Genomic DNA, 25885 nt, shown 5'->3' on the forward strand with positions numbered 1-25885 from the left:
GCTGCCTACATATGTAACTGAGTCCAGAAAAAACAGTAATGAGCCTGTTGTTTTTCGACTTGCTGAATTGGTTAGCTTGTAAAAGCAGAGGCTTCAACAAATTGTGACAGACATCACAGATGTAAATGCTACCAGACTGAAAGACGGGCTTTTGGCAGAGATTCCTGAGCTGGAAGCATACAAGAAAGGAAGAGAGGAAGAGATGTTCTTCTGGCATTCAAAAATATTATTCAAAAAGACATGGGTCCAGTCTTGTCAGACCCATCTATTCTGATGTCATTATTCTTGCTAAAGCTAGCAAAATATTACGATATTATATTATTATTGTCCTCCCTTACCCTCTTTTGCACAGCTGCAATTGATAACATAGACCATAATCCATCATCTACAAGAGCAACTACTTCCTTCCATGGAACAAGCATCTCTATCTTTCAGCATCTAACATCAGAAAATTAAGAAGTTCGATAGCCAATTAAAATTAGGAACAGCAAGGTTAAGAAAGTTCCAGATCTTCCTGATTCCTATACTAATGTTCATCCTGCTTTTTTCACAAAAAAGAATGTGGAGGCGGGCGTGGATTCTTCTGGAACAGCAGTCATTTTTTTCTGCTTCAAGTGTAACAAGAACACGCCAAGTTCACCAAGTTACAGTGTGCTGCGTCTACATGCTCCAGAAGGAAGCTTAAGAATTCTATTCCAGAGAAGAAAATGAACAAGCCCGGACTGCTTTAAGTTTTGAAGACTGGTATGAGAAACGCAGGATGGAGAGCCCACAGTTTCAATTCTAGGATCTTGTGTTATCAATGCAATTGGTGACTTTCTCGTTGATCAGGTCTTTCAGAGAGGCTAACTTCACTTTGTATTGTCAAGCATTGTCTTCACTCATCCCGTTCTTCTTTGCGAACAATATGAACTATGCTCGATGGCTTCCCATACATCTCAAAGACATGGTCTCTTTAGAACAAACGCATCCTCAGCTGGCCATTGAATTTCAACAGGCGAAGTTCATGGCCCACAAGACACACAGGGAATTTTCTGGCTTAGCCATTGACCAAGCCCATGAGCAGGCCAATGCAATTGTCAAAGGTGATGGTGGTGTCATTTGAATAACTGAGGACTCATATGCACTGAGGCAATGGATGGTATCTGGACCAGAGGTTAGTCATTTGGTTTCTTAATGAGTCTGCATCTCAGGTCAAAGTAGCCAGGGAAGATGTCAGACACCATGAGCAGACTTACCAGTCTCAGAAACCCTTCAGAGACAAGGTCTAGAAGTTGTTCTGTGTGATGAAGGATCTGGGCAACCCTTTTCCGGAGGAGTCCAGAGACCTTCTCACATTTGACACAAAAACCATTGCACATCCTAGCGCTGCAGAGCTCATTAGAACTCATCTTGAGAAAGGTAAGGTTGCCTTCAGAGACTTTTTCAAGAGTCTGGGTGATGAGTCTTCCTTCTACAAACCAATAAAGAAGAACAAGGTTGGCTTCTTTCGCCAAGAGGCAGAATCAGGTACAAGTGACATGAAGGTGCAAGTGCTAAAAGAGGACTGTCACATCTTGTCACAGCTCTTCATATCCTGTCAATCACGTGAATGTGATCTGCTCGAGTTCTTTAAGCATGAGAACCAGTCTTTCCCTGCAGCATTGAGTGAGACCAGAAAACTCCAAAGTGGTCTGAAGTCTCAGCTTGTCAACATTCTGGAAACTGATATTTCTCCTCCAGACACAGAACCAAAATGTGACGCCATCATCATTGATGGGTCCTCTCTTGTAAAGACATTTGAAGAATATGCTGTCTAAGATGTTGTTCCAAAGATACATTACAAAACTGTGATGTTGTGTCCGGACAATATGGTTATTGTGACCAAAGGAGAACATGTTCTTTGCAACAAAACCAACAGTCTGGAAGGCTAAGTCCTTGCAACCATGAAGAGGCTGTTACAGAAACTTCCTGCATGCCCTACATGCAGTTGAGCAAGAGAACAAATCTGTGTTGGTTAAGGCCTGTGACACAGATATTCTTGCTGTTGTAGTCAGTGTTTTTGCGACTCTCCAGGATGCAGGCTTAGAAGAGCTGTGGATTGAATTTGGTCAAGGTCAGTCCATCAGGTGGTTACTAGTTCATGATATAGTGAAGAATCTAGGCCCTGAAAAATTCATTGGCATCCTTTCCTTTCACACTTTCACTGGATATGTATTGTCAGCCTTTCATGGTAAAGGCAAAAAGACTGCATGGCAAACCTGGGAAGTGTGGTCTTAAGTGTCTTCCAGAAGCTCAATCAATACCCAGATGATGCAGATCTCAGCGTGCTTGAGAAGTTTGTCATTACAAGTTATGACAAGAACAGCACAGCTGATGGGGTTGATGAAGCAGACTTGACCTGTTTGCACGGAAGCAGAGGTCCTATGATGCCATTCCACCTACAAGGGCATCTCTTGCACAGCCCTGCCAACTGGGGATGGTGAAAAGAAGATGTAAGTTGGCAAGTAGTGTGGATGACACTCCCACCAATTGCACCTGCACTAAATGCGGGTGCAAGACTAAATGTCGTGGTAGATGCAAATGCTACTGCTTTGGCCTTCAGTGCATACAGCTGTGTGCCTGCAAAAGTGATGATTATTTTTTGTGATGAATACATTCGGTTATGCATCCACTCCAAACATACAGTAGTTCAGTCATACTGACAGAACTAAGTTCCCCTCCTGCCACTGCTAACGTAACATTTGTAAAAACGGCTTACAATTTTGTGATAATGCCAAATGTTTTTCCTACTCAAAACCCTATATTTTGGTGCCACAATCAGCAAAATTTGATTATCCTATCAAATAATCCCAAAAAACACAAAATGTCTTTTGACTGTGGCCATTTTGGAAAATGGCGGCCATATTAGTTTTCTTACGTGGCTAACAGGCTTTTTGGAAAAATTAGGTCCAGAAGAAACTTTTTTATTATTTTTTTTAAATGTTACACTTACCACAAACTGAACGATTGTTTCACTAATCTGCTGCACTAAAAGCGCAAACCAACCAACGAACAAACCAACACATGCACTGAAGATGATGTCACTGGGGTAGAGGTAAAAAATGATGAAGATGAAAACCTCTTAGGAACAAAATGAAGCAATGTTGTAAATGCATCAGAACAATACCGCTCATCACAAATGTTTATTCTGCTGTGAAAAATAATAAAAATATATTTTTTGTTTATTTAAGGTGTGAGATTTTCAACATGAAGGTCGGTGTGAAAGCTGATAAGAGAACCCACCTATGAAGGTCTGCTGACTCTGTGAGTTGCTCCCAAAACGGGGTGAGCATGAGTGAGGGTAACTGGAGGCATTGACACCCATCCTCTCCTTCAACCGCCTCTCCACTCTTCACATGGACCACTGGAGCCACTCCTGCTTTCGCATTCTGCCCAAGCAAATGACCCTGGACTCAGGGCCTGGACACACTCAGAGCCTGGTTGTCACTGATTCTAGCTCCACAGGCCATTTCTAAAAGAAACAGAGGGGGAGAAAAGGTGTGTTAAGGTATGGTTAAGAAGTAAGATTTAAATTTGGCTTGAGGTATCCTGCTACCTGTAGACTTGGGTCTCTTGAATGAGGATAATTGCAGGTAGGAGAAAGCATAGCATTTAAAGGGATAATGACATATAGGCTAGGAATAGAAAACTGTTCTGCAATGCAGCTCTTAAGAATATGAATGACTTGATATTAGATAGCCCTTCTTGATATTGGACAGATGCCCATTCTGCATTTATTTGCATGGATAGTATAGTTAATCCAAAGTATTTTAACCTAGGTTGAGGCAAGTAGAAATCCAGAAGTGTACTTGCCCAAACTGAATTTCTACAAATATTGGTAGATTGTCTTAGCTCCTTGTCAATCTAGTTTCACTGCTAGCTATTTTAGTTGACATTAAGCAAGGAAATCACCCATGTTTTTACTGTTGGTGAGTTACAGTAGTTACTAAAATTTGCAAGCAAACAAAAACCTCAATGTTTCCAAAACATTGTCTCCAGTTTTGGTAACATTGAGCAATTTGTGACCTATCCACGTTCATCGAGTATTTCAGACCCAAAGCAAAGACCAACTTTCGGCTTTTGCTTGCTTGGATATGTAACACAAAATGCTCCATTGCTATCCTGATAGTTGTTTCATTTGAAAGTACAGTCCAATCCTGCGCTGCCAGTAGCTGCTCGGGGGGGAGCCTTCATTAGCCCTAAGAGGCTTCAGGGTCCAGTTTTCCCTGCTCAAAACATTGACTGTGAGGAAATGGGGGGGAAAAAATCTGTAATTTGACAACAACAGGCAGAAATGATGGAATAATGTGGCGACTGGTAGGGGTGAGTCATTGAAGTTGGATTTAATTAGGACACTATGGCTCAATGAAACAATCTGATAACAGGTGGTTTTAATTCGTTTTGACAAAATTTGGAAAAAAACAGTTATTGCTAAATAGTGGGAGCTGGAGCTATATGAAAAAAAAAAGAAGCAAAATACCAAATGTGTTGTTCTGAGGAGAAAAGCGCAGAATGGCAAAGGATGTTAGATATGGTTTATTCAACAAGAGAAAAGTCCCACCAAACAGATTATACACTCCTCGTCAAATAAATAGCCCTATCTAGGAAAATAATACCCTGGTAAACCAGACTCATTGCCAATTTTTTTTTTAATGTTTTCACTATGAGTTTGATCACCGCCCAGAGCTATTTGAATGGGCGGGAGTACTTGCCTTGACAGACAAACTCTTTCAGCCAATCAGCGTAACAAAACAGATCAAACCTTTGCCAAATCCAGTTGGAAGAACAGCAAAAATGTATTTTCCGCTGAGAAACTCAGCTAGTGCATACTCTTGTTCTTTAATTGTTGTTATTGAGTCTGCAGTATTTCTGCAATAACTTGGTTGTGTTTATCTTTCTAACATTAACATTACCGCTTATTTCTTCAGGAGCTGCCATTACTGTTCTACTACTAGCGTACTCCTGTATTTCGCATCATCATCTACTGGAACCAATCAGGGACTGGGGGCGGAACAGCTGTTAAAATGCAGCTTCCTGCTTGGTGCCCCATTTTCTGGGAAAACTCAAATCGCTCTAGGCAGGTTTAAGTCCAGACTCTGAAAATGTAAAAAAAAATATTGCAATGATTTCTGGTTTATCAGGCTAGGAAAATAACCTTAAGATACATTTTGAGGTGAATTAAGCCATATATAGTAACACAGACCTTCTAGTGTGTTTTAACTCAGTCAAAATACAAAATAAATCTGACCGGTTGTGCTTAAAAGGGAAAAACCGTACGGTTCCGATCTATGCTGGTGGGATTGGTGCATCCCTACTCCCTAGCGTTCTCTTCCTCGTTGACCTTGTACAGTGCATCTCTCCCTATTCTATAGGGTAAATGTCTACTGTACCTTATCCCTGTCTTAAAAATAAATAAAAATCAATCAATCAATCGACACAGGCTCAGTCATTTCGGGGGAACATCTTTTCCAGAGAGCTTCAGGGTCCTGTAGCAGTTTTTATGGCACTGTTAAATGATTCCAGCACAAAACTCCCTACAGAGAACTGCTGCCACTGGCATTTAAGTGACAGAAGAAGAAGTTTGCGATTTACACATTTTTCACATCGTTCAAAAATAAAAACTTGAATAAGGGTAATCAAATTAATTGAATAACGCCAAGCCGTTATTAGAGAGGGAATTTGAACTTCAGCAAAGAAATTGCAGTAGGACAAGAACGTTAATACTCTAAGGAAGGACATTACAACCGGGAGGGCATTGAGAAAGCATAATGCACCATATGGCATTGGGACCACTCTTGATAACTCATTTATAAAATCCTCTCGGGGAAAGACAAAGCAAAGAGTAGACTACTTGTTCCCACGTTGATTTGTTATCACAGACCAGGAATGAAAGTCTAAAAAATATTTTGAAGGTACCCTTCATGTAAGCCGATGTTTTGGTGGATAGACACACATATCAATCAATCAATCAATCAAAGCTTTATTTGTATAGCGCATTTCATACCCAGAGGCAACACAATGCGCTTTACAGAGAACAAGGGAGGTGGGCATACGACCCACTCTCTACATATTCCAGAGGTATGAGATTTGTCTGGAGTGTATGCCCCATTAAAATATGTTATAGGCTGGAGCCTGCATGAGACTTCAAAGACTGCACTATATAAGTGCAGTCCATTTACCATTCACAAAACACATGATGTTCACAAAATATTCTTGAAACTATCTTCCCTTTATTACCTGGAATTAGATACTGTCTAAATATCAATTTGGCCCAAATTCTACCAGGAAAATCAAGGGTGTAAGAGAAAATGTCACAATGTGAAGGGATCAGTATTCTATAACAAAGCTGCTTGTGTGGATAACAACACTGGTATCTGACCTCTGACCTCTGGCTCGGAGAACCTACAGGTAGGCTTCACTCTGCGAACATCACACAAGCATAAAGGAGTGTTAGAGGCCTGAGGCATAAGACTAGCCATTTTCCCCTTTCTTGGGACCACGTGGCACAACCTGCTCCTAAAAAATCAGTAGTAGCCTATTAAACATTAAATCTCACTTTGAGAGATGTTGGAGTAACATGCTAGCCTCGGTCAAAATAAGCACTCCAGGAATCAGGGAGAGTAATGAGTAGCTTTGTGAAACAGCTCATTATACTTGGAGACACATTATTCGTCTAATGGCTGCATCGAGAACACGAAAGCCCTTCTGGAAGCAAACAAAAGTTGTGACAAGCACGCAGCAAAGCAGATATTCAGTGCTTGTCAGTACTTTCAGAACAATATTTTGACACATTTGCAGAATGAAGTAAGGTTGAGAAAGGACTTAAGTCCCAATGATAATGTATCACTTTCTGCAACATCCTGAAAAAGTCTCGAAGTAGTCACCCATTTGTATTATGAGCTAAACATTAAACTCTTCTTACTCATCAGTTTGAGAGCAATGTTATTTGAACTAGCCTAAGAGTCACTGATCTAAAACCTTTGCAAGAATTTTAAACAGCTACAAGAGAGAATGCAAGGATCTGCGGAAATTGTGGCAAAATTCTAACAGAATTTCTAATAGGATGGAACAAGCACTGCTTGTCAACTTGAGTGACAGAAGTAGAGAAGGAATAAATTAATAGTCTAGTTTTCTGGCCAGCGTGGCAGGCCTAAACAGTAGCTGACAAAGAGACAAGAGGTTATGTAAGTGATGCAATGGGAGTGGGTGGGGGAGGGGGGGAGAACATTCCACTCCCTCTGAGCATCAATAAAGAGCCATTTGACTGTTGATAAGATGGACGGACTGTGGGGTAAAAAGAACAAGAAAGTGGCCGTGCGAAGTTAACGACAACAATTTAGATTTAAAAAATGGGGAGGAAAAAGACTATACTGTAGTTGAAAGTTTCAGTTAGGCATTTGAGGAAACAAATTTAAAGAATCAGCAATTCTCAGTTCAGCAAATATTTACTTCCCCCTGTCATTTCTTCCCTGAGATTTTCCAAAAATTCAGCAATGTCCACTGGGTGAACGGCATCTGATTCATCTTAAGGGAGAAAAACCTTTGGCAGACACTGGCTGGTAGCATGGACAATATTTCTTCAATCTGATTGAAATCATTCTGGAGATTCCTCCTCAGTTCTTCACGGGTCAGGAGAGATAAGGAAATGGGGAAATAATAAACAAATGTCCGGAGATTAATTTTAAAATGTAATTCTCAAGGTACAGACTTCTCACTGGAGGCTTGTACACTTGGTTGATACCCTTCCAATTTGTGAACACAGACCTAAAAAAAAAGAAGCTTGTAGAGGGCAGATGTGGCGCAGTGATAATGAGATCTCAGTTTCCTCTCTGCGTTCTCCAACGTAAACAGACCTCCATCCCCCATTGCACTCCCTGTGCATCAGTGCTTGATTCATGTCATCACAGCCTCAACTAGAAATGGTGCTCAGAGAGCACAGACCTCCGCCCCTGAATGCATTTTGCGGCCCTGTGCACGCCAAAATTGAATGGGTTCTAAATTGGCCCATGCTACACCCCTCCACTGAGTTTCATGAAAAGCAGTCTGGTATTTTTTGTGTAATCCTAGTCCAAAAAAGGAATGGAGGTGAATGGCCGTCTGGGCGGCTCATGGTGCCCCCCTCAGATCACAGCCAGCGGGCGGCAGTACGATGCGTTCCGGGCTCTCCCCCCTGCCCACCCGAGTCCAAACCACAAGTTTCTAGCACCCCCACAGGGAGCTGGCTTCGTTCTAAGTTTTGTTTTCATTTGTGGATCCGGCCCGTGATTCGGACCTGTTCCAAAATTTAATGGGTTCTGGGGTGGCCCATGATTCACCCCTCCTGGTAGTTTTTGCATAAGTGAATGGGCAGTCCGTCTGTGTTTGGGTGGCCCGTGGACCTGACCCGTTACTCAGAACTGCTCCAGAATTTCAGGGGTTGTAAGTGCATGCTACACCCTTCCGCCGAGTTTTGTGAAAATTGGTCCAGTAGTTTTTGCGTAGTCCTGCGAACAGGCACACACGCACGACGCCAAAAACATAAACTCACACCCTGCGCTGTCGCGAAGGTAACAGTTATTATACAACGGGGTAATCCCGGTCCTTGATTCTGATTGGCTCGAAGCCGTTGTAAAATACTCTATAAACACACACCTGGGACCGCACAATCAAACATTAAGTATTAATTAGGGATGTGCAATGAAATCGATACAGAAATACATTGCTATATTTTTCGCGATACTCTTGATTTTCCACAGTACTGTATCGATATGAAAAAAGATATATAATGTGGACAAGTGATGTAGTCTGTTTGGTGGCAAACAGACAAAAATAGTTTTTTAAGCTATTTCGAGTATAGGCTAATAGGTTTCTACAAAATCTAATTGAAAGTGGTTTTCAAGAGTTTATGGATGCAGCCAGAACACGAAAATGAAACCTACTTGACAGAACACGAAAGTGAAACCTAAACTTGGACAAACTGACACAGTCACAAGCAATGGTAAAATAAACTCACACATGATTAAATCATGAAATACTCACTTAGCAGGTTAAACAATCTCGCAAGCTTACAATCTACAAATAGCAGGACGCAAAAGTTGCACAATAAGGGAATGACAGTCTGGCTGCCACCTAGGGGTTGAGAACAAATAGAATTCGGTATTTATTCGTTCACACCAAAGAATATTCAAAGGCTGTAAAATGGTATTCGGGACAGCCCTACCAGCAATATACATTTTTGTTACAAGTGCGTTGCACGCAAGACAGGCTACATTGTTACAAAATAATGTAGGCTTACTCTCCCTCCATCTCTCTTTCTATTATTATCGCTCTCTCTCTCTCTCTCGCTCTCTTTCTTTCTAGGTATACTAGAGAGCAGATGTGAGGGTGCGAAGCAACACTGTGCAAAAATTCTCTGACGCTGGCTTGGAGGCAAGAGGAATTATGTCAGTGACAGGACATAAATGTGATTCGTCCTTGCAATCCTACTGGCGCCCGAACTGCAATGAGCGGAGATGAGAGTAATCTCCTTGCTTCTGGTTCCGCGCAATTAAAACCCACCAGTCTGGAGTCAAACACCCCTGTAACAATAGAGGAGTGCTAACATGACTGAGCATTACCTCACCAATTGCACAATCATTGGCGATGTCCAGATAAATGTCAACAATCACCACATGTTGCTTGTATTAGCTTGTATTCTGGCCTGTGTTGCTTGGCAACCATTTTGCAGTTTAAGGAACTATATTGCTTGGCGGAAGAATGATGCTTTGTTTTCAATAAATGATTGCATTTTACGCTGCTGCGTGTTTATTTTGTGAAATCTTAATAGGTAGGCTATAATGACAGTTTTAGCAACTGTCGTATGAAAGCAATAAACCACAGACATTTTAGAACAGCTAGGGGGGTTTTAGACACTCGGCTTTGCGTCGGGCCTAACAACGCCACTTGTGGTTTATTGCTTAATTATGAACCCGCTTGGCTTTTCAGTCAGGTGGCTGTCAGCTACCTTTAGAGATGGAACTCGAGACTATTCAGAATGCAACATGACACTCTTCCCTGGAGTTCAATATTCAATGGCAGTTTTCTGTGATGCTGTATCTCTTCCCAGTGACCCATAAAGGTTGTGTGGCTGTGCAAATAAGATCAACTCAGCATCCAGCAGACACGCACACAAACAGACAGACACGCGCACACTCACACATCTCCAAAAGTTGCAGTCTTTGGTTAGGCTATGTCAGCCACTGATGACCTCATCAGCACAGGTGTGAATCTGGATTTCACCAGAGAGTGAATCTGCAACCCCTGCTCACTGGACCTGGACGATCTAATCCAGCCCTGGGATGGCACAGAGCTGGGCTACGACATGCCAGCACAATACACATCAGAGATGCTGTTCCACGGTAGTCTACAAGAGCAAATCACACAGACATTAGGCTAAGACATAGAAAGAAGAAAGTGTTGTTTCAGGCGACAGTCTCATCTCAGCAAGGGTTAGTGACAGGAGGCTGGAGCCTCTTCCCACTAGGAGCGCCCTTCTATCCCAGAATTCTTACATTCATGGATGCGCATAAACGCACAGTGTATTCTCCTTTACGCTCATTGCCAAATTGTGCACTTCATCCACAATGGGAGTATGGAGAGGAGAAAGAGTTGGGTTTTTTTCTGCGCAAAGAGCCAACGACGTGGGAGTGAAAGTTAAACGTGTTTAGGGGACAACACTTTACCAGACCACTGAGCAAAAGCAATGTCCGTTCAACAAAATTAGAGAGGATAAAGAGCTCTCTGTTTCCAGGGGCCTCCAAGTTCTCTCAGGGCCGGGAGAGGAGGGTTGGGGCGGGGGTGAGAGGGGCGGCGGGTACCCCGTGGCAGCTTCCTGAAGGCCGTGGCAGGCTGGATTATGTGAGACTAATGAGAGGGGACAGAGCCAAGCCACACCGGGCCAGCTGTGGGTTGTCTGATCCACCCAATAGCGTCTCTCCTGCCGAGCAACACCGGGGGCGTTGGGCCAAGCTGAACCCGGGACCCAAGGCCATCGTCCCACCCAATATGGTGCATCCCTATTGGCTTAAATGGGCGTTTTCAGAAGTCAGATAGTCTATTGTCTCGTCTGGCATTGCCAGTTTGAATTGACCGGAATTCTAGAACCTCTAAATGAGGGAGCATGATGAAAAAATAATAATCTCAACGTGGCTATCGCAGCGGGCTGCATATTTGGACTGAGCTGTCAGCGAATGTCAACGAAAATATGAGGGAGGAATATATCACTGCTCTGACGCAAGCTGACTAATTAAGATTGCCATGCGCTGTAAGTAATGAACCACCAAACATGGCATTAATTTTGCAAGGTCTGTGTCACATCATAATAGATGCCTTCTCAACCACTCCCTATGGCCTGTGCAGACAGAGTAATGGCAAAACACTATACGGCCTCTTAAAGCTTGAGTAACCTAAATTTCATTGTGTTGGCACTTTTCATCTCAAGCCTTAAACCACTCAAGACATGTCACAATTCTCGAAGCCTGAATCTTTGGAGAGAGACATGGAACTCAAATGGTCGGGGAGTTTTTCTTTTCTGTAAACCAACACACGTGCGCACACATAGTTTACTGACACACCCTCATAGCCTGGTAGACCAGACTGACCGCTGTGCTCATGTTTCGTTTGACACTTATCTTGGCTTCTCTGACTGAAACCATTTTAGCCTAGGGATCTTGCCAATGCTGAATTAGATAACAGACGAATGGATCAACCTCCTTTAACAAGAAGAGGAGCAAGATGAAGAAGGTTGACATTTTCACCCGATGCCAAGCTGTTCACCGGACACAGCAGCCCCTTTAGCAGGGAGGTATTGAGGAATGTTCAACCAACACACAATGCCGCCCCCTCTCCTAAATTTCAGACTCAGCAAACAGTCCCACAAAAACATCTAATTAGGCCTAAAGGTCAGCACAGCACAGGACAACAGGATGTTTTGGGGGAGTTTGGCGAAACTCCAAAGCCCCTTAGAAGTGACAATGGAAATGGAAATGAAAATAATACTTAGCCACAAGAGGAAGGAAGGAAGGGAGGAAGGAAGGAAGCAAGGAAGGAAGGGAGGAAGGGAGAGGGGGAGGAAGAAAGAAAGAAAGAAACAAGGAAAGAAATAAAGAAAGGAAGGAAGAAAGACAGTTTTGTTTCAATGCCCTCTTCTGAGACATTCTTATCGTAACAAAGGCATTGGCAGTCCCAAGGCATGCCACCAATAGGGGATAAATCACTGTGACATTCCTGAGATAAACGGAGGTGGAGCGGGTGTTGAAGCGGTCGTTCCTGACTGTGTGGTAATAATAACAGTGATTTATATGGAATTATTATAAGACGTTGGAAGAAAATGGAACATATCTTGGGTCATGATGACACTGTGCCTTATGAATATAAGTTATGTGAAGGGTATAAAACATTCCATTCCGCTTTGATGCATTTCTGATGCAATTTCCTCACCAAATCTATGAGTTAGATTACCACTCGAGAAATTGTCTCAGTGGCAAAGCAGTGTGATTGCATACTTTTAAGATTTAGAAATGAGGTGTTAGCAAAAGCCAAAGCCAGAATAAGAGTTATTTCTGTAAAAAAAAAAAAAAAAAAAGCAGCCATAAAGCCATAATACGCTTATTTCCCATGGCTGCCATATTGGGTGGGAGAATGCGGAAGTGCCCGTTGACTCCAATGTTAAAAGTTCATTATATAAACACCACTTCAAGAACCAAAATAGTCAAAATAACAGGCTGAATACACTAACGGAATTACAAACTCATCATTGAAGTGAATGAGCCATAGTGAGCAGTCAGCTGCTTTCACTTCCATGTATTTCTGGATCGATTTCTCCAGCTAATGAACTCTCTGGGCTTTTTTATTAGCTGATAAAGTAAAGAGTTGGCAGAACCGGAAACTCTGAATGTGGCATGCGGATGAGTAAGTTTTGAGGGAATGTCCGGCTTGAAATGAGGGGAAAACTTGCTTTGACATCAGAATCACTGATAACGGAAAAAACGGGGTCCAGAGTTTACTGCATTAAACTGAACAGATGCTCTGAGATTTGAGGAGAGTGCTTCTGTGCTAGTGAGGCCATTAAAGGCTGATCAAACAAGCCACATCAATTTCCAGCGAGAAGAAAGGGGTGCTAAATCACAGTGAATATCATTTGAAACATTTTACAGGCTAATAATTTGCTGAATCTGCAAGACCTAGGCTATTAGCCACGATCCATTTCTTATCACTGACATCTGACTTCCCTATAGAGGTTAGAAACTAACAACTTTAACATGAGCCTAACAAAGTAATGCCTGGGAACCCCCCAGGCATGGTCATTGTTTTTGTACAAAAATGTAAAATAACCTAATGTAAAGCAGACTTTCCAAACAATGGACACAAGCAAAAACAAAAAAATCATTATTTCTTCAACAGAAGTGGTTTATCAAAAAAAAAGAAAAAAAAAGAAGAAAATTGACATGTGCAACTCTATGTGAACCATTTTAGTTAGAAGCTTAAGGCACCTCTTTTTACAGCCATTGCTTCAACCAAATGTCTTCTGTAACCACTGACCAGCCTCCTGCATCTGCTGTTGGGGATTTTTGCCCACTCCTTGCAGATCTCAGCCAGTTGAGAGAGGCTGGAGGGACATCTGGCATGCCCACTTTAGGTCTAGCCACAACATTTCTATTGGATTGAGGTCCGGACTTTGACTAGGCCAATCCAGAGTACGAATCCTCTTTCTTTTAAGCCATTCCTTGGTGGTTTTACTGGTATGCTTTGGGCTGTTGTCATGTTTAATACCCCATTTCCGGCCCAGCTTCAACTCCCTGACTGACAGCAGGAGATTCTGATCAGGAATTTGATAGGCCTGAGAATTGATGTTTCCCTGGATAATATGGAAGGTCCGGAAGCAGAAAAGCAGCTCCAGACCTTCACATTTCCACCACCAAGCTTCACTGTTGGGTGGAGGTTCTTTTCTTGGTATGCAGTGTTGGCTTTTCTCCAAACATGGCGGTTTTGATTGTTTTGATTATGACCAAATAATTCTCTTGGACTCATCTGTCATGAGAATGGACTTCCAGGAGGCCTCTGGTTAGTCCAAGTGCTCTCTGGCAAAGTTGAAACAGGCACCTTTTTTATTTCTTGAGAGCAGAGGCTTCCTTCTAGGAACCTTCCCATGAATGTCATATCTATTCAATTTTTGTCCGATTGTAGACGCATGTACATTTACCCCAGATGCTACCAGAGAGGTCTGCAACTCTTTAGAGGTGATGTGTGGGTCGGCCTTCACCTAATTTATTATTTTTCTGGTGCTTCTCGCTGATAGTTTTGATGGGCGTCCACTTCTAGGCAGAGTTGCGGTCATGTTGAATGCCCTCCATTTGTAAATGATTTGTCTTACAGCGGATGGATGGAGTTTGAATCTTTTGGAGATGGTCGTATATCTTTCCCCAGACTGATGGGCTGTCAGCGCCTTCCTCCTGATGTCCTCGGATAGCCCCTGTCCTCTCAGCATTGTTGATCTGTGTGGGTACACTGGCACTACAGTGATTTGGTTGATTTCCTCTCTTTTAATCTGTGTTGCCCAACCCTTTTCCTAACGACGTCTCAGTTGATTGGTCTGCTTAATTGATTAATTAAGCACCCAAATGTGTTTCATTTCATTTCATTTCAAACCTTTATTTATACTCGTAAATCACTGAGGTTTCGCTCATTTACAGTGTTGACGAGTTCACACAGACTTAGTTTCAGCCGAATAGGGTTCACATACTTTTTCACATATTTCATTTAATTTAATTACATGTTTCATGTAGATTTTTGGCTACTCACAATTCCCTCTATAAACAAGTACATACAATTGATAAACATAAACCTAACATTTTATATATAGGAAACTGGTGATGATAAAATAAGAAAATCATGGTGAAACAGAAAACTAAACTGCTCAAGGGGCTCACATACTTTCAAGCATCACTGTATGAGAAAGACCTGTGACCAGACCAGTAGCCTAATGAGGGACACACACACACAAGTCTGATACAATGTAATTAGGCAGCGTGGTCTCTCTGTGTCTTGGTGAGAATAGGCTAGTCCTATATCTATTAAAAAGAGAGCAACTACATTCCCTGATGAGCCGAGAGCCATTGACTCATATCTGTGTAGCATAATACTTGTCCACAATACTTGTCCAATTTTGGCAAGTATGATCAAGCAACAGAGAAGGGTTTGGAATGGATGGCAGCTGTAGACTTACACAAATAATAGGCTAGATGTCAGAGACTATGGGGAATTCTGCAATGCAGAGCACAATGAACCACTAAATTAGCAGTCATGCAACAGAAAAAAAAAAGCCCCAATAGCCTGAGTTCTAAGACAAGCACCCTGGGACGCACAGAGCACAGCGATATAATTAAACTGTCAAGACAGGCTGATGCTTAGTCTGTGATTTTATAAGCCACCGTAATGACACAAGGAATATGAAGGTTTTCAGCAAGGTGAAGTAGACCCAACAGTAAGAGAGAACTGACTAGCAGAGAGGCTCTTAGTATCCCTGTATTCCCTGGAAAACGGCTTTATTAAGTGTAGCTTGAAGAAATAACAGGTAGCAGGAGAGGTTACATTTGCCAACTGCCGCCCTTGTCCCAATAGTAGGGACTTTAAACAACAACGGTTTTCAGGACCGCTACGGTGGCCGGATATAGATCTGCTATGACGCTATCGCCATAGCGGTCAAAATCGTTAAGCAAACAGCCGACCGGTCCCTACGGCGAAGCGTCTCCGAGACGTTGTCAGTAACAGTGACAAATTAAAAATATTGTTTAAAATCTTCTTCTGCATCCCTCTGGGCTTGAACTCTTGTTGAGCTACCTGCCATGTGAGAAGCCATAGATGGTTTCACACTATTACTTAAACACCACAATCACAAGGTTGACACCACAATCACAAGGTGCATGTCACATGGAGGTTTCAGGAGGTTCCACAAAATATCTGTTAAAGGAACCAGGAGGGGCAAAAACCAAAACGAAAGACCACAACAAACTTACAAGATGACTAAGGAAACACCAGGACAACGCCCAGTTACAGCAAAGACAAAGAACAAGATGGGAGCTACATGTAGGCTATATAGAGTAACGACAGGTGGAAACCACTCAATCAACCAGTGGCACCGGTCTCCTCTCAATCAGAGTCCATTTACTCAGTTGTAGTCCTAGGGTTCGCTATTGGGGCGGGGTTGCCAACAACAATGTCTCTGATTGGTGGAGACATTGCTGTTGCACTATAGGATTGTGGGTAGTGTATTTTTCTTGTATGAAAAGCAGTAGTTTGTGGGGAGAAAATGAAGATAGACTTCAAAATACTGTCAAAAAAATGTCACTACATCTACCATATCATATAAATTGTGGAATTTTTTCTCACGAATATTGGAGATTTATTGAGCGAGAATTTGCAGTAGCCGCACACAGTACTGTTTACAGTAAAACATTTTGATGCACTGTGGGCTCAACTTTTGATATTTAAAAAATCTGTGAAGATCGTTTGTGGAGGACAGTCTGAAGATGTAGTAGGGTTGTAAAGGGGCAGAAAATTTCCAGTAAATTTTACATAATAGGTTACAGAGATTAGGTGAATGGAAAGGCTTGTGAACCTTGTGGCAACAGGATCAACTCTACATATCTTCCTTGAGGGGCATTGTCTACCTGACATCCAAAGAACCCCTCAATAAAATGTATAGTCGTACACACAGACAGTTTGGTCTGACTATGGCTAAAGTTGCTGCTATGATATGCTATCCTTGTAAAATATAGTCCTTTACTGTTCACTGACTAAGCCTCATTAGCAAGCAGCTGCTGGGTTTTATTTCCCTTTCCCCCCATCAGTGTAAATCACTTTGAGAAAGAAGCAAGGCCTTATGGAGGTTAGTGCGACTCAAATTGAATTTGCTTTTGTTTAGTTATGCTACTTGTAAGGAAGGTTGAGTGGGTGCTCCCTAGTGGGAAAGGCATGTCTTTCACAGACAGAAAAAAAGCAGAGGCCTATTACACTTCTACAATAAAGCAGAGTGAAGGCTACGCACTTAAGTGATTGGCTAACTTCAGAAATCCTTTTGGGTTAAATTAACCCACAGCACAGTGAGCAGCAGCTCTACACAATAACAACACTTGACATCAACCTTTCTCAAGCTAGCCCATCTCTTGAGCCTTGGTGACAGCTAGACAAGGACATCTCTTGAGAGAGGACATGAATCCAGTCGGCTGGGAATGACCCTTAAATGTACTGGAGCAGTGGCAAAGCTAACATCAACAGCCTATCCACAGTAACAAGGACGAACGAATGACAGACAAATTAACACAAGCTCAGTGGTGAATCAGCTACTTTAAATCCTGGATTTAACATGAATGGTTAGTGGTATTCCATGATGTTGAGATTAGTGTGTTCAAGTCAGGTCCCGAAATAGATATCCTCTAGAGGTCTTTGCATGATGCTTGTGAGTTAAGCTTGAATTCTCGTGCAGAGGGTCCTGCTTTTTTGATCTTAAACAAGTTGGACAGGAAGAGGGTTCTTCTGTCCTCTCTGAGCCGTTTGAAGCCTCTACAAATCCTGAAAGGTGACAACTCTCAATACAATATTTAACACTGAACGGATGAGTGAAGGCTTAACATCAAAGCAGAGTGCAGGCCCATCACTCAGCATACATTAATTTTTGTGGTTCTTCGGCCTTAGTCGTGATTTTTGCTCAAGGCCTCCCTGAAAGTGTCTGATTCACTAAAATCTGACTTCCATAAGTCTATTGTCTACTAAAATTGAAGTGTTTTGCAGAGATGCGCAAATCAGCGTCTGTGAACCCCGTCCATCCGTAATAAAAGCGTTGATTAAAGCAATACATCGCGATATTTGAACCTTTACAAACATGTCTGGTGCTAATTCTCCAATTAGATTTACTAAAAGTAAGCTGAATCGTCCAGTCTACTCAGAAAGATAATTCATTGACATTTATTACCTTTTAAAACCCGGAACGCAGCATTCAGTCGAAGTGCGCATGCGCAACGTTGTGCTTAAACAACACAGTAGTAGCTAACGATTCCGGCGTCTATGGATATCGTGTTTTTTAGCTCAATGATAATAACTCAATAGTGTTATAGACGCTAAGCCTAAACGTAGCAAAAGTTAGGCCTGTGTGTTTTCAAATGAAAACATATTAGTGTAGGCTAAACGCACCCTGAGAGAGTAGTTGGGGAATAAAAGCTTGCAAAGTGAGACCCAATTAACACTCTGTTTGCAAATGTTGAGCAATGCTGAGCAAATGGCAAAATCTCTTCTGAGTCCGAGATGCATGTTCTAGGCAAGTAACAGACACTGTACCATACTACTGCCTAATGGCAGCATGGGACTGGCAGCGTGAGCCTGTAAAGTCCGGTTTTAGGAGCTCCACTATGCCCTGCGCTTCACTGAAGTCTGACACGGGCGTTTACCTTTCTGCAGCCCCCTGGACCCGGGCCCAGAAAGAGGTTCCTTGCTGCAGAGTCACTTCCCCTCACTGTAAGAAAAGGGCATTTCGTTCCTCAACTCTTCCACTGCTTCTCCTCCAAGAAGAGAAGATGGGGAGGCCTCCAAAGACCCAGGCCAACCTCAAAAGGTTTCAGCTCTGAGGTCCATGATTCAAAGACGGGCAGTGGGAAGAAACCTCAGAACCCTCATGGGTCTCCCGCTCCTTCTCTCCATTTTGTGTGTTCTTTAACATCTTTAGCTCCCCTTGAGGTACGTAGACTGAGCAAATCATAACAAGATGTCATGTTTCCACAACCGTCAGAGAAACCTTTGAAGACATTTTTTGTTCTGATATGCATTTGAGAGCACAAAAGCAGAGCTTCAGGCTAACTAAGTAGGGTACTTTGTAACCAATGGATTTCATTTCAACATAGCCTAGGCTAACAAAGGAGAGCATCCACTTAGGATTCATAGGAACAGACAACATGCGGAAATAATAGTATTCTACAAATAAACATCAGGAGGCAAAATCACATGAACTACAGATTGTGACCATATAACTGGTGACCCCTTCCCCCACCCCCCAAAAAGTGAATATGGTACAAGGTTGCCTTCACTGTGAGATGTACTTTCAACAAACTACTTCAAAAAAAGCCACTCTTCAGCTTTTGTCCCGACCTTGTGCCTCTGCCAAGAATGTATGGCGATGAATTCTGCATTGCAGTCGAGCGAGTGCAAGTTTCCTTCGAAATGCAAAAGCCGAACAGAGATTTTCTGTGACCGACAAGACCACAATGAGACATGGGATTTCAGCATGCAACTCAGCATTATGGATAAAGCCACAAACGCCAAGTCCGCTTTTTGTCCATTGAGCCTTAAGGGAAGGGGAGGCGGAGGGAATGGATGAGGGGGTGGGGGGGTGGGGGACAATGAGGACCAGACAGTAAGGGAAACTGGGTGGTTGGAAACCCCAGGTGGGATGATGCAGCTGAGCCCTTGAACAAAGGAAGAAATCTGTTCCAGCCCAGTTCTGGGTAAGAATGTCATTTGAAAGAGAGAGAAAAAAAAAAGATGTTGCCAAGGACAACAAGCAGGAAAAAAAAAAAAACACGTCCCACTTTAGTTTCCCTCTCCAATTTCTCTCTCTCTCTCTCTCTCTGGTGACAGCAGGCAGAGGTCAGTCAAAGGTATTTTCAGAACTGCAGAGACTTAAAGAAAAAACACTTACTACGAAACAGACATGTTATATTGGTTCCTTGTGCATCAAGCTCGATTTTGTCAAAGCTTATTGTGGGTTGAAAGCTCACTTATTCGCAAATTGTACTTGCACGCTAAAAGCTAGAACTCGTTATGTATTCTGTTGGTTGTCATGGTCAACTTGTTGCCTCACTGTCTCTCAAAGGGTAGTGGAAAAAGAAACAGCTCATTGGTGTATATCCATACTAATAGAAAGAGCTCCATTTGTAGGCTGTTTAGCTGTGACAAATTCCACACAACTTAAACCATTCATATCTAGGGCAAATTGTCCATTGATATCATGGCTTAGGCTACATTAGTCTATAGCTTAGTCAGAGGCTCTAGTAGGAAACAGTGGTGTGTTGATTCATTGAAGATGTAATGATGAACTTCAATGAATCAACAGACTCTATGAACTAGGCTACAATGAATCAACTATTCAGGTATGCTTACTTCCTAAACCTCATCTAGGCTCGTGCCTTGCTTTCTGGGTAGACTTTGACATAAGAGTGTGCTATGCAGTCTGAGGCCAAACATTGACAGATAAGTAGCACAGCGCACCCATAGTCAGAATGAGCAGGTAACTGTTTCACATATGAAAATGTGACCGCTCATTTGAATGTGAAGAGGAATTGCTGATGAAACCAAAGGAATCGGACTCTACTGATATAGGATTACCTGAGCTCAACCACACTGATCATGTTTCAAGCGGCCTGATTTCGGTGTGCTGCCTCCTGTTGTCGGTTGGGTCCTAGCGCTCATTGACTTTCATAGGTGACCAAAACAGGCAAGGCAAAAACGTTTTTTAGTCAAAAAACAAATCGAGTCATTGATGCCAAATTCTCCAAAGATCTGAAAAGGAGCCAGACACAGAGCCCCTAATTTGGCTGCTCTGTCAATGACCTGTCACCAACAGTCTTTCAACCTCATTGATAGTCATTATCAGTCCCCAAGTAGAGTTACTGTCTTGTACACAGTGATTAATATACTGTCGCCTGTCTGAACAGCACTCAGCACTTGTGTAATGTAGACAATGCTTATTGTACGTGATAAGGCCAAACATGATGTTAAGCTATACTGTATGAGCTGAATGACCTTAAAATAATCTCATTGAGGGCATATTCTTAGGGGTCATCAGCAACTAGCCTTCATGATGATGACAAACACGGAACAGGCAACACTCTTTGGCAACTTTTTTGAATGGATTGAAGCATTTATTTCACTGAACGTTAGCTGGGGATAATGTTATGCCTATGGAAATGCTGTCACTCTTGCCACTTCAGGGGTAAGTGAAGCCATATCAAGTTTTGGAAAAAGGCTGTCCTATCCCTTTAACGAATTGCCAACTACCAACGGTGAAATCCAATGGTGGTGGAGTACAACCCTGCTAGATGCAGTTAAGTGACGTGCCAGCCTGGTGAGGAGAAGCAGGCTTCAGGGAAACGGTGACCGCTAAGACCTCATCAACACCAATTGAGTAACACTCAGACATTTTATGACAGTTCCATTTGGGAAACATTTAACAGTTTATGCCTAGGCAAAGCTTTCAATCAAACATGACTGATACCCCCTCGGGCATTAATATGGTGTGCCGCATTTCCTATCAGGATTTCCCATTAGCCTCTCCAAATATTTGCTGGCTTGCTTTGACATTGACTGCACTGTATAGGACAACTGTAGAGAGACAATTGAGATTCTCTGGAGAATAAACAGTGTTAGGCTGGTCTCTGTACTTCTGTAGCGAGGTTTCTTCTATTATTATTAGCCTAGTATATAACATTTCTTTGACACTTTCATGGATCTTAAAACAACTTAGCTACAGTATGTGTCCACCAAGGACAAGGTATAAAAACCTTAATGAGCTAACAGTAGGACTTCTTGCACATATAACAAAAAAACAAAGTCCACCATCGATCACAGTGTATGAGACTTCTAAAATGAGATCATAGCCTTTAATAAAGAAGGAGGGGATGGACGCTTCATGTTTATTTTTGTCCTAAGGCACAAGACAGGGGCTCATGAGGGCAAAGAAATCAAAATCACTGCAGCAATCATGATTCCAATTCTAGTGGATTCCAATGATCCCATGTTTACAGGGACCTATTAAGACCCGAAAGAGCAGCATTAATGCAGGACAATTTTATGGTTCCATTTTTTTTTAATGAAGATCTAAACCTCAATCCAAATATCTTTAGGCGCTCTCTTAGAATACTAGACACAGCATTTTCTTCACTAACACTAGCCTATATCCAGCCATAGACCAATAAGAAAGTAGATGATAGACAAAGATGCTTTCAAGTGGCTCACGATCAGCATAACCACAAATTGAACAATCAGCATCCTTGTGCATGCATAGCCGTTTCATCCCATTAAAGCTTATGCACAGCGTGGTTTGCCAAGGCAAATGACTCATTAAGAGAGGCTTTTTTTTCTTTTTTAAAGAATATTAAATGAAGTCGCTCTGACCTGATCATTGGAGACTGACAATAGACAATGTATCCACCCTGAGCATTGGATCCTGGAGATGGTCACTCATGTCCTGTTGATACCAGTGTGAGAGACACACGCATGGTATCATGTTCTCCTCAGTGACACGCGCAAAGCCCGTGCGCGCGCACAAGGACGGTCATTCCGAGGCTTGGTACTCTGGGTTCTCTCACACAGGTGGTACTCTGGGTTCTCTCACACAGGTGGTACTCTGGGTTCTCTCACACAGGTGGTACTCTGGGTTCTCTCACACAGGCTTGGTACTCTGGGTTCTCTCACACAGGTGGTACTCTGGGTTCTCTCACACAGGTGGTACTCTGGGTTCTCTCACACAGGCTTGGTACTCTGGGTTCTCTCACACAGGTGGTACTCTGGGTTCTCTCACACAGGTGGTACTCTGGGTTCTCTCGTGCGCGCGCACAAGGATGGTCATTCCCAGGCTTGGTACTCTGGGTTCTCTCTGGGTTCTCTCTGGGTTCTCTCACACAGGTGTTACCTGGGAAGCACTGGCTAGCATCTCTGCACAAACTGCTGAGAGAACATTAAATCCAATGCAGGCTACGTCTATAGCCTCCATCGTCATTGAAAATGAAATAACTATAGCTATCACTAGTGTGACATTACATATCAGTGAATACGCTAATCACTATAAGCTATAATACATAAAACAATACCCCTTCAGCCCAGTCGCAAATGAAATAGTCTCTTCTCTGGGAATAAACTACTAAAATGACAAAAAGCTAAAACAGCACAGGCCAGGAAGTAGAAAGATTAAGAAAATCATCACCAGTCATATATATACAAGTCATCACTGCTAACTAGCAAGTTAAGTTGTCATTTACATGTCAAATTCCACCCAGTTTTGTAATCCTTCCCCAATACAAGTATTAAAACACGTCAGATGCAGACTTAACATAAAACTTAACGCCAAGATACCAAGCTAGCAAACGTTAGCTAGCTGGCTAGCTGTGTCAGCTACTAACAAGCAGCCGGTTAGCTAGACTAGATCAATATCGTTGTATTTGTTAGTGATCTAGCCACCTAACCATTGGATCACAGGATATGATGGCTGATTTACTTATTGCGATTGCATCAAACAACGTCTGACCACAGTCAATAGTTAGCTAGTGTAGCTAGCTAGGTAACGATAGCTAGATACAGCAGTGAGTATTCAGCTGCTAACGAGCTAGCTACCAAACGCACTAGCTAGAAGACTAGGCTCATCATTAAGTTAGCTGGTTAGGTGACTAGCTAGCACATACCTGGGTCTTGTTAACTCTGTAACGATAGTCGTTTCTGTGAAGTCTTTCTCGTGTAGATGGCTAGTCTGGTTAGAGCTAGCCAGCAGGTTTTGGGCTAGCTGGCTAGTTAGCTAACGTAGTTCTCTTCGCTGTGCATCGAGTTTGCTTCAAACGTCACACAACCACGTCTGTACCACAGGAGCAAACAAAGTAGTCCTTGAGCAAAGCTGGAGTGATTTCATCCAGTTACATTTCCACGATTGATCCACAGTCTGGGAGGAAAGGGTGGAAGTGTGAGCTATCCCCACTGGGCAGTGGTAGCTTTTGCAAGTCTGTTTGCTGTTCGTTGACAAGTAACGAGCTTCACTGGCGAAGGCTTGAGTTGAGTGGAAAAACTCTGATGAGTGATATTGGTCGCCAGCTCCCACTAGCTGTAAAACAGGGTAAATGCAAGTTATTGAATTTAATTGAGTATGACAGTTAATGAGTACACACACACATACACACACACATATACACACACATATACACACACACACACACATATACACACACACACACACACATATACACACACATATACACACACATATACACACACACACACACATATATACACACACATATACACACACACACACACACATTCACACACAATTAAATAATCTATTGAGAATATACTGTATTAAACAATTGATTAATCTATTAAGAAACTATCATCATAAGCTCCCACTGCACATTAGACAGGCAAAGAGTGTAGATAGTTTTAAGAAACAGCTCAAGACTCACTTTTTTACTCTTGCTTTTAATTGATTTAATCTTTTATTACAGTGTTGTTGTTTTATTGCTCTTATTTGATCATGTTTCTATCTGGATGTTGTTGTGTGTTGCCGAGTTTCATTTACACCCCTTTATTTTTGTACCTTGTTATTTATTGTTTACTTGGTCTTGCTTTTATCTCTTTTATTGCCTTTACCTGATGATGTTTATTTTATTATGTATTTTATGTAAAGCACTTTGAGCTGCATTTTATGTCATGAAATGTGCTATACAAAAAAGTTTACAATAGCGTGTATTATTATTATGATTATTATTATTATTATTATTATCATCATAATCATCATCATCATCATCACTTTAATAACAACCAAGAGGCACAGTATAAAGCTGTGAATACTTCAGTAAAATAATGCAGTACAGTAAGTCCTCCAAAGGGGGGTGACAAGTATGACTTTAGTGATGTGGAATGGATTGCTCTTAGAACTAGGGATTATCTAGCAGAGGATGGTAGGGAAACACTCTCTGGTTGAGCAGCCCAGCCTGCAATTGTATTCAGTCTGTGGCTAAATCTTCTGGATCTCATGTGGGAGAATGACGTCTCGAATCTTACTAATGTACAAATGTGCATGTGATTTCAGGCAGAATCTCAGTCTACTGTACCATGGTACCAATTAGGCTGTTTACGTATCAACTATACTGTATGTTATGTTGTGAAACTCTTCAAAGTTCAATACTATCCACATGCTATATGGGTCTAATTACTTGCTCTCTTGGGTAAGGGACACTGGGATCATTATCAGGGCTAGATCCTTGACTGCTACTGCTTTGCATCAGCTGCTACTGTAGACATCAATTCACATGACATTATTAGTGGTGCCCTGGAGCTAGAGTCAGCAATTCTCAATTCTCAACCCAAGGCTGTGTACTCAAACCAACAATTCTCTAGTGGCTTCCAGTTTTATGTGTTTGTTTTTTCCCCCAGAGAATTTTGGCCAACTCGGTTTCAGCCTTTTCCACCCAAACATTACAGTAAGTTAAATCTGGTCTCTGCCTCACCACTAGCTCCCGGGACTGGATGTTATTCCCCCACACAACAGAGCATCTGTCACCAATGAGGCATGTTTCTGTAGACCTGACCTGACAGGTAACACAAAACACAGTTGCCCGCCCCCCCCACTTATGCCTTCACACCTTTGATCTGCAAAGCAAATCAAATCACCAATAATCAGTTGTCCATCTTGCAGAGTGGAACATCTGCTTCATGGGTGGAGACCAGAAGACCATATGCTGTATTGTGTTCTGCCAGGTTCCATTTGGCACCCTTTATTCTCACGACCCGAGCGAGAACGTATGCAATCAGCAAACATCCTGATCCGTTCTGTGAGAACAGAACAATACAGTCTTGTTGAGTAACAAAAAAACGAGAAACAGCTCCTGCCTCGTACTGTGTGATTGTGATTCAGATTGTGATTTATTTATTTATTTCAAATTTGATTTATTTGTCACATACAACACGGTATAATCACAGTGGAATGTGACAGACTCAATAGACTACAGGTAGAACTTAAAATTTCAGGTAGAACGTTCATGTACTCTTATCCACTTTTTCTGATCCACATTCAGTGCCGTCTCCACAGAATCGGTGC

General features: G+C 42.2%; 1 protein-coding gene across 1 annotated transcript in view; it reads right to left on the bottom strand.

The window, feature by feature from the left end:
* The window catches only part of btbd7 (BTB (POZ) domain containing 7), a gene marked incomplete at its 3' end in the record, with an annotated part of 56044 nt that extends 32414 nt beyond the window's left edge, over window positions 1-23630 (bottom strand). Inside the window, exons 1-2 of the mRNA XM_084440180.1 lie at window positions 23481-23630; window positions 3265-3493 (exon numbers count right to left, since the gene is read on the bottom strand). Of these exons, the coding sequence (XP_084296306.1) occupies window positions 3265-3346 (82 nt within the window). The 5' untranslated portion in view covers window positions 3347-3493; window positions 23481-23630. The remainder of the gene's footprint in view (window positions 1-3264; window positions 3494-23480) is intronic.
* Between the last annotated feature and the right edge of the window lie 2255 nt (window positions 23631-25885).

The sequence above is a fragment of the Borostomias antarcticus genome (assembly GCF_949987555.1).
Source record: "Borostomias antarcticus genome assembly, chromosome: 6".
Classification (NCBI taxonomy): domain Eukaryota; kingdom Metazoa; phylum Chordata; class Actinopteri; order Stomiiformes; family Stomiidae; genus Borostomias; species Borostomias antarcticus.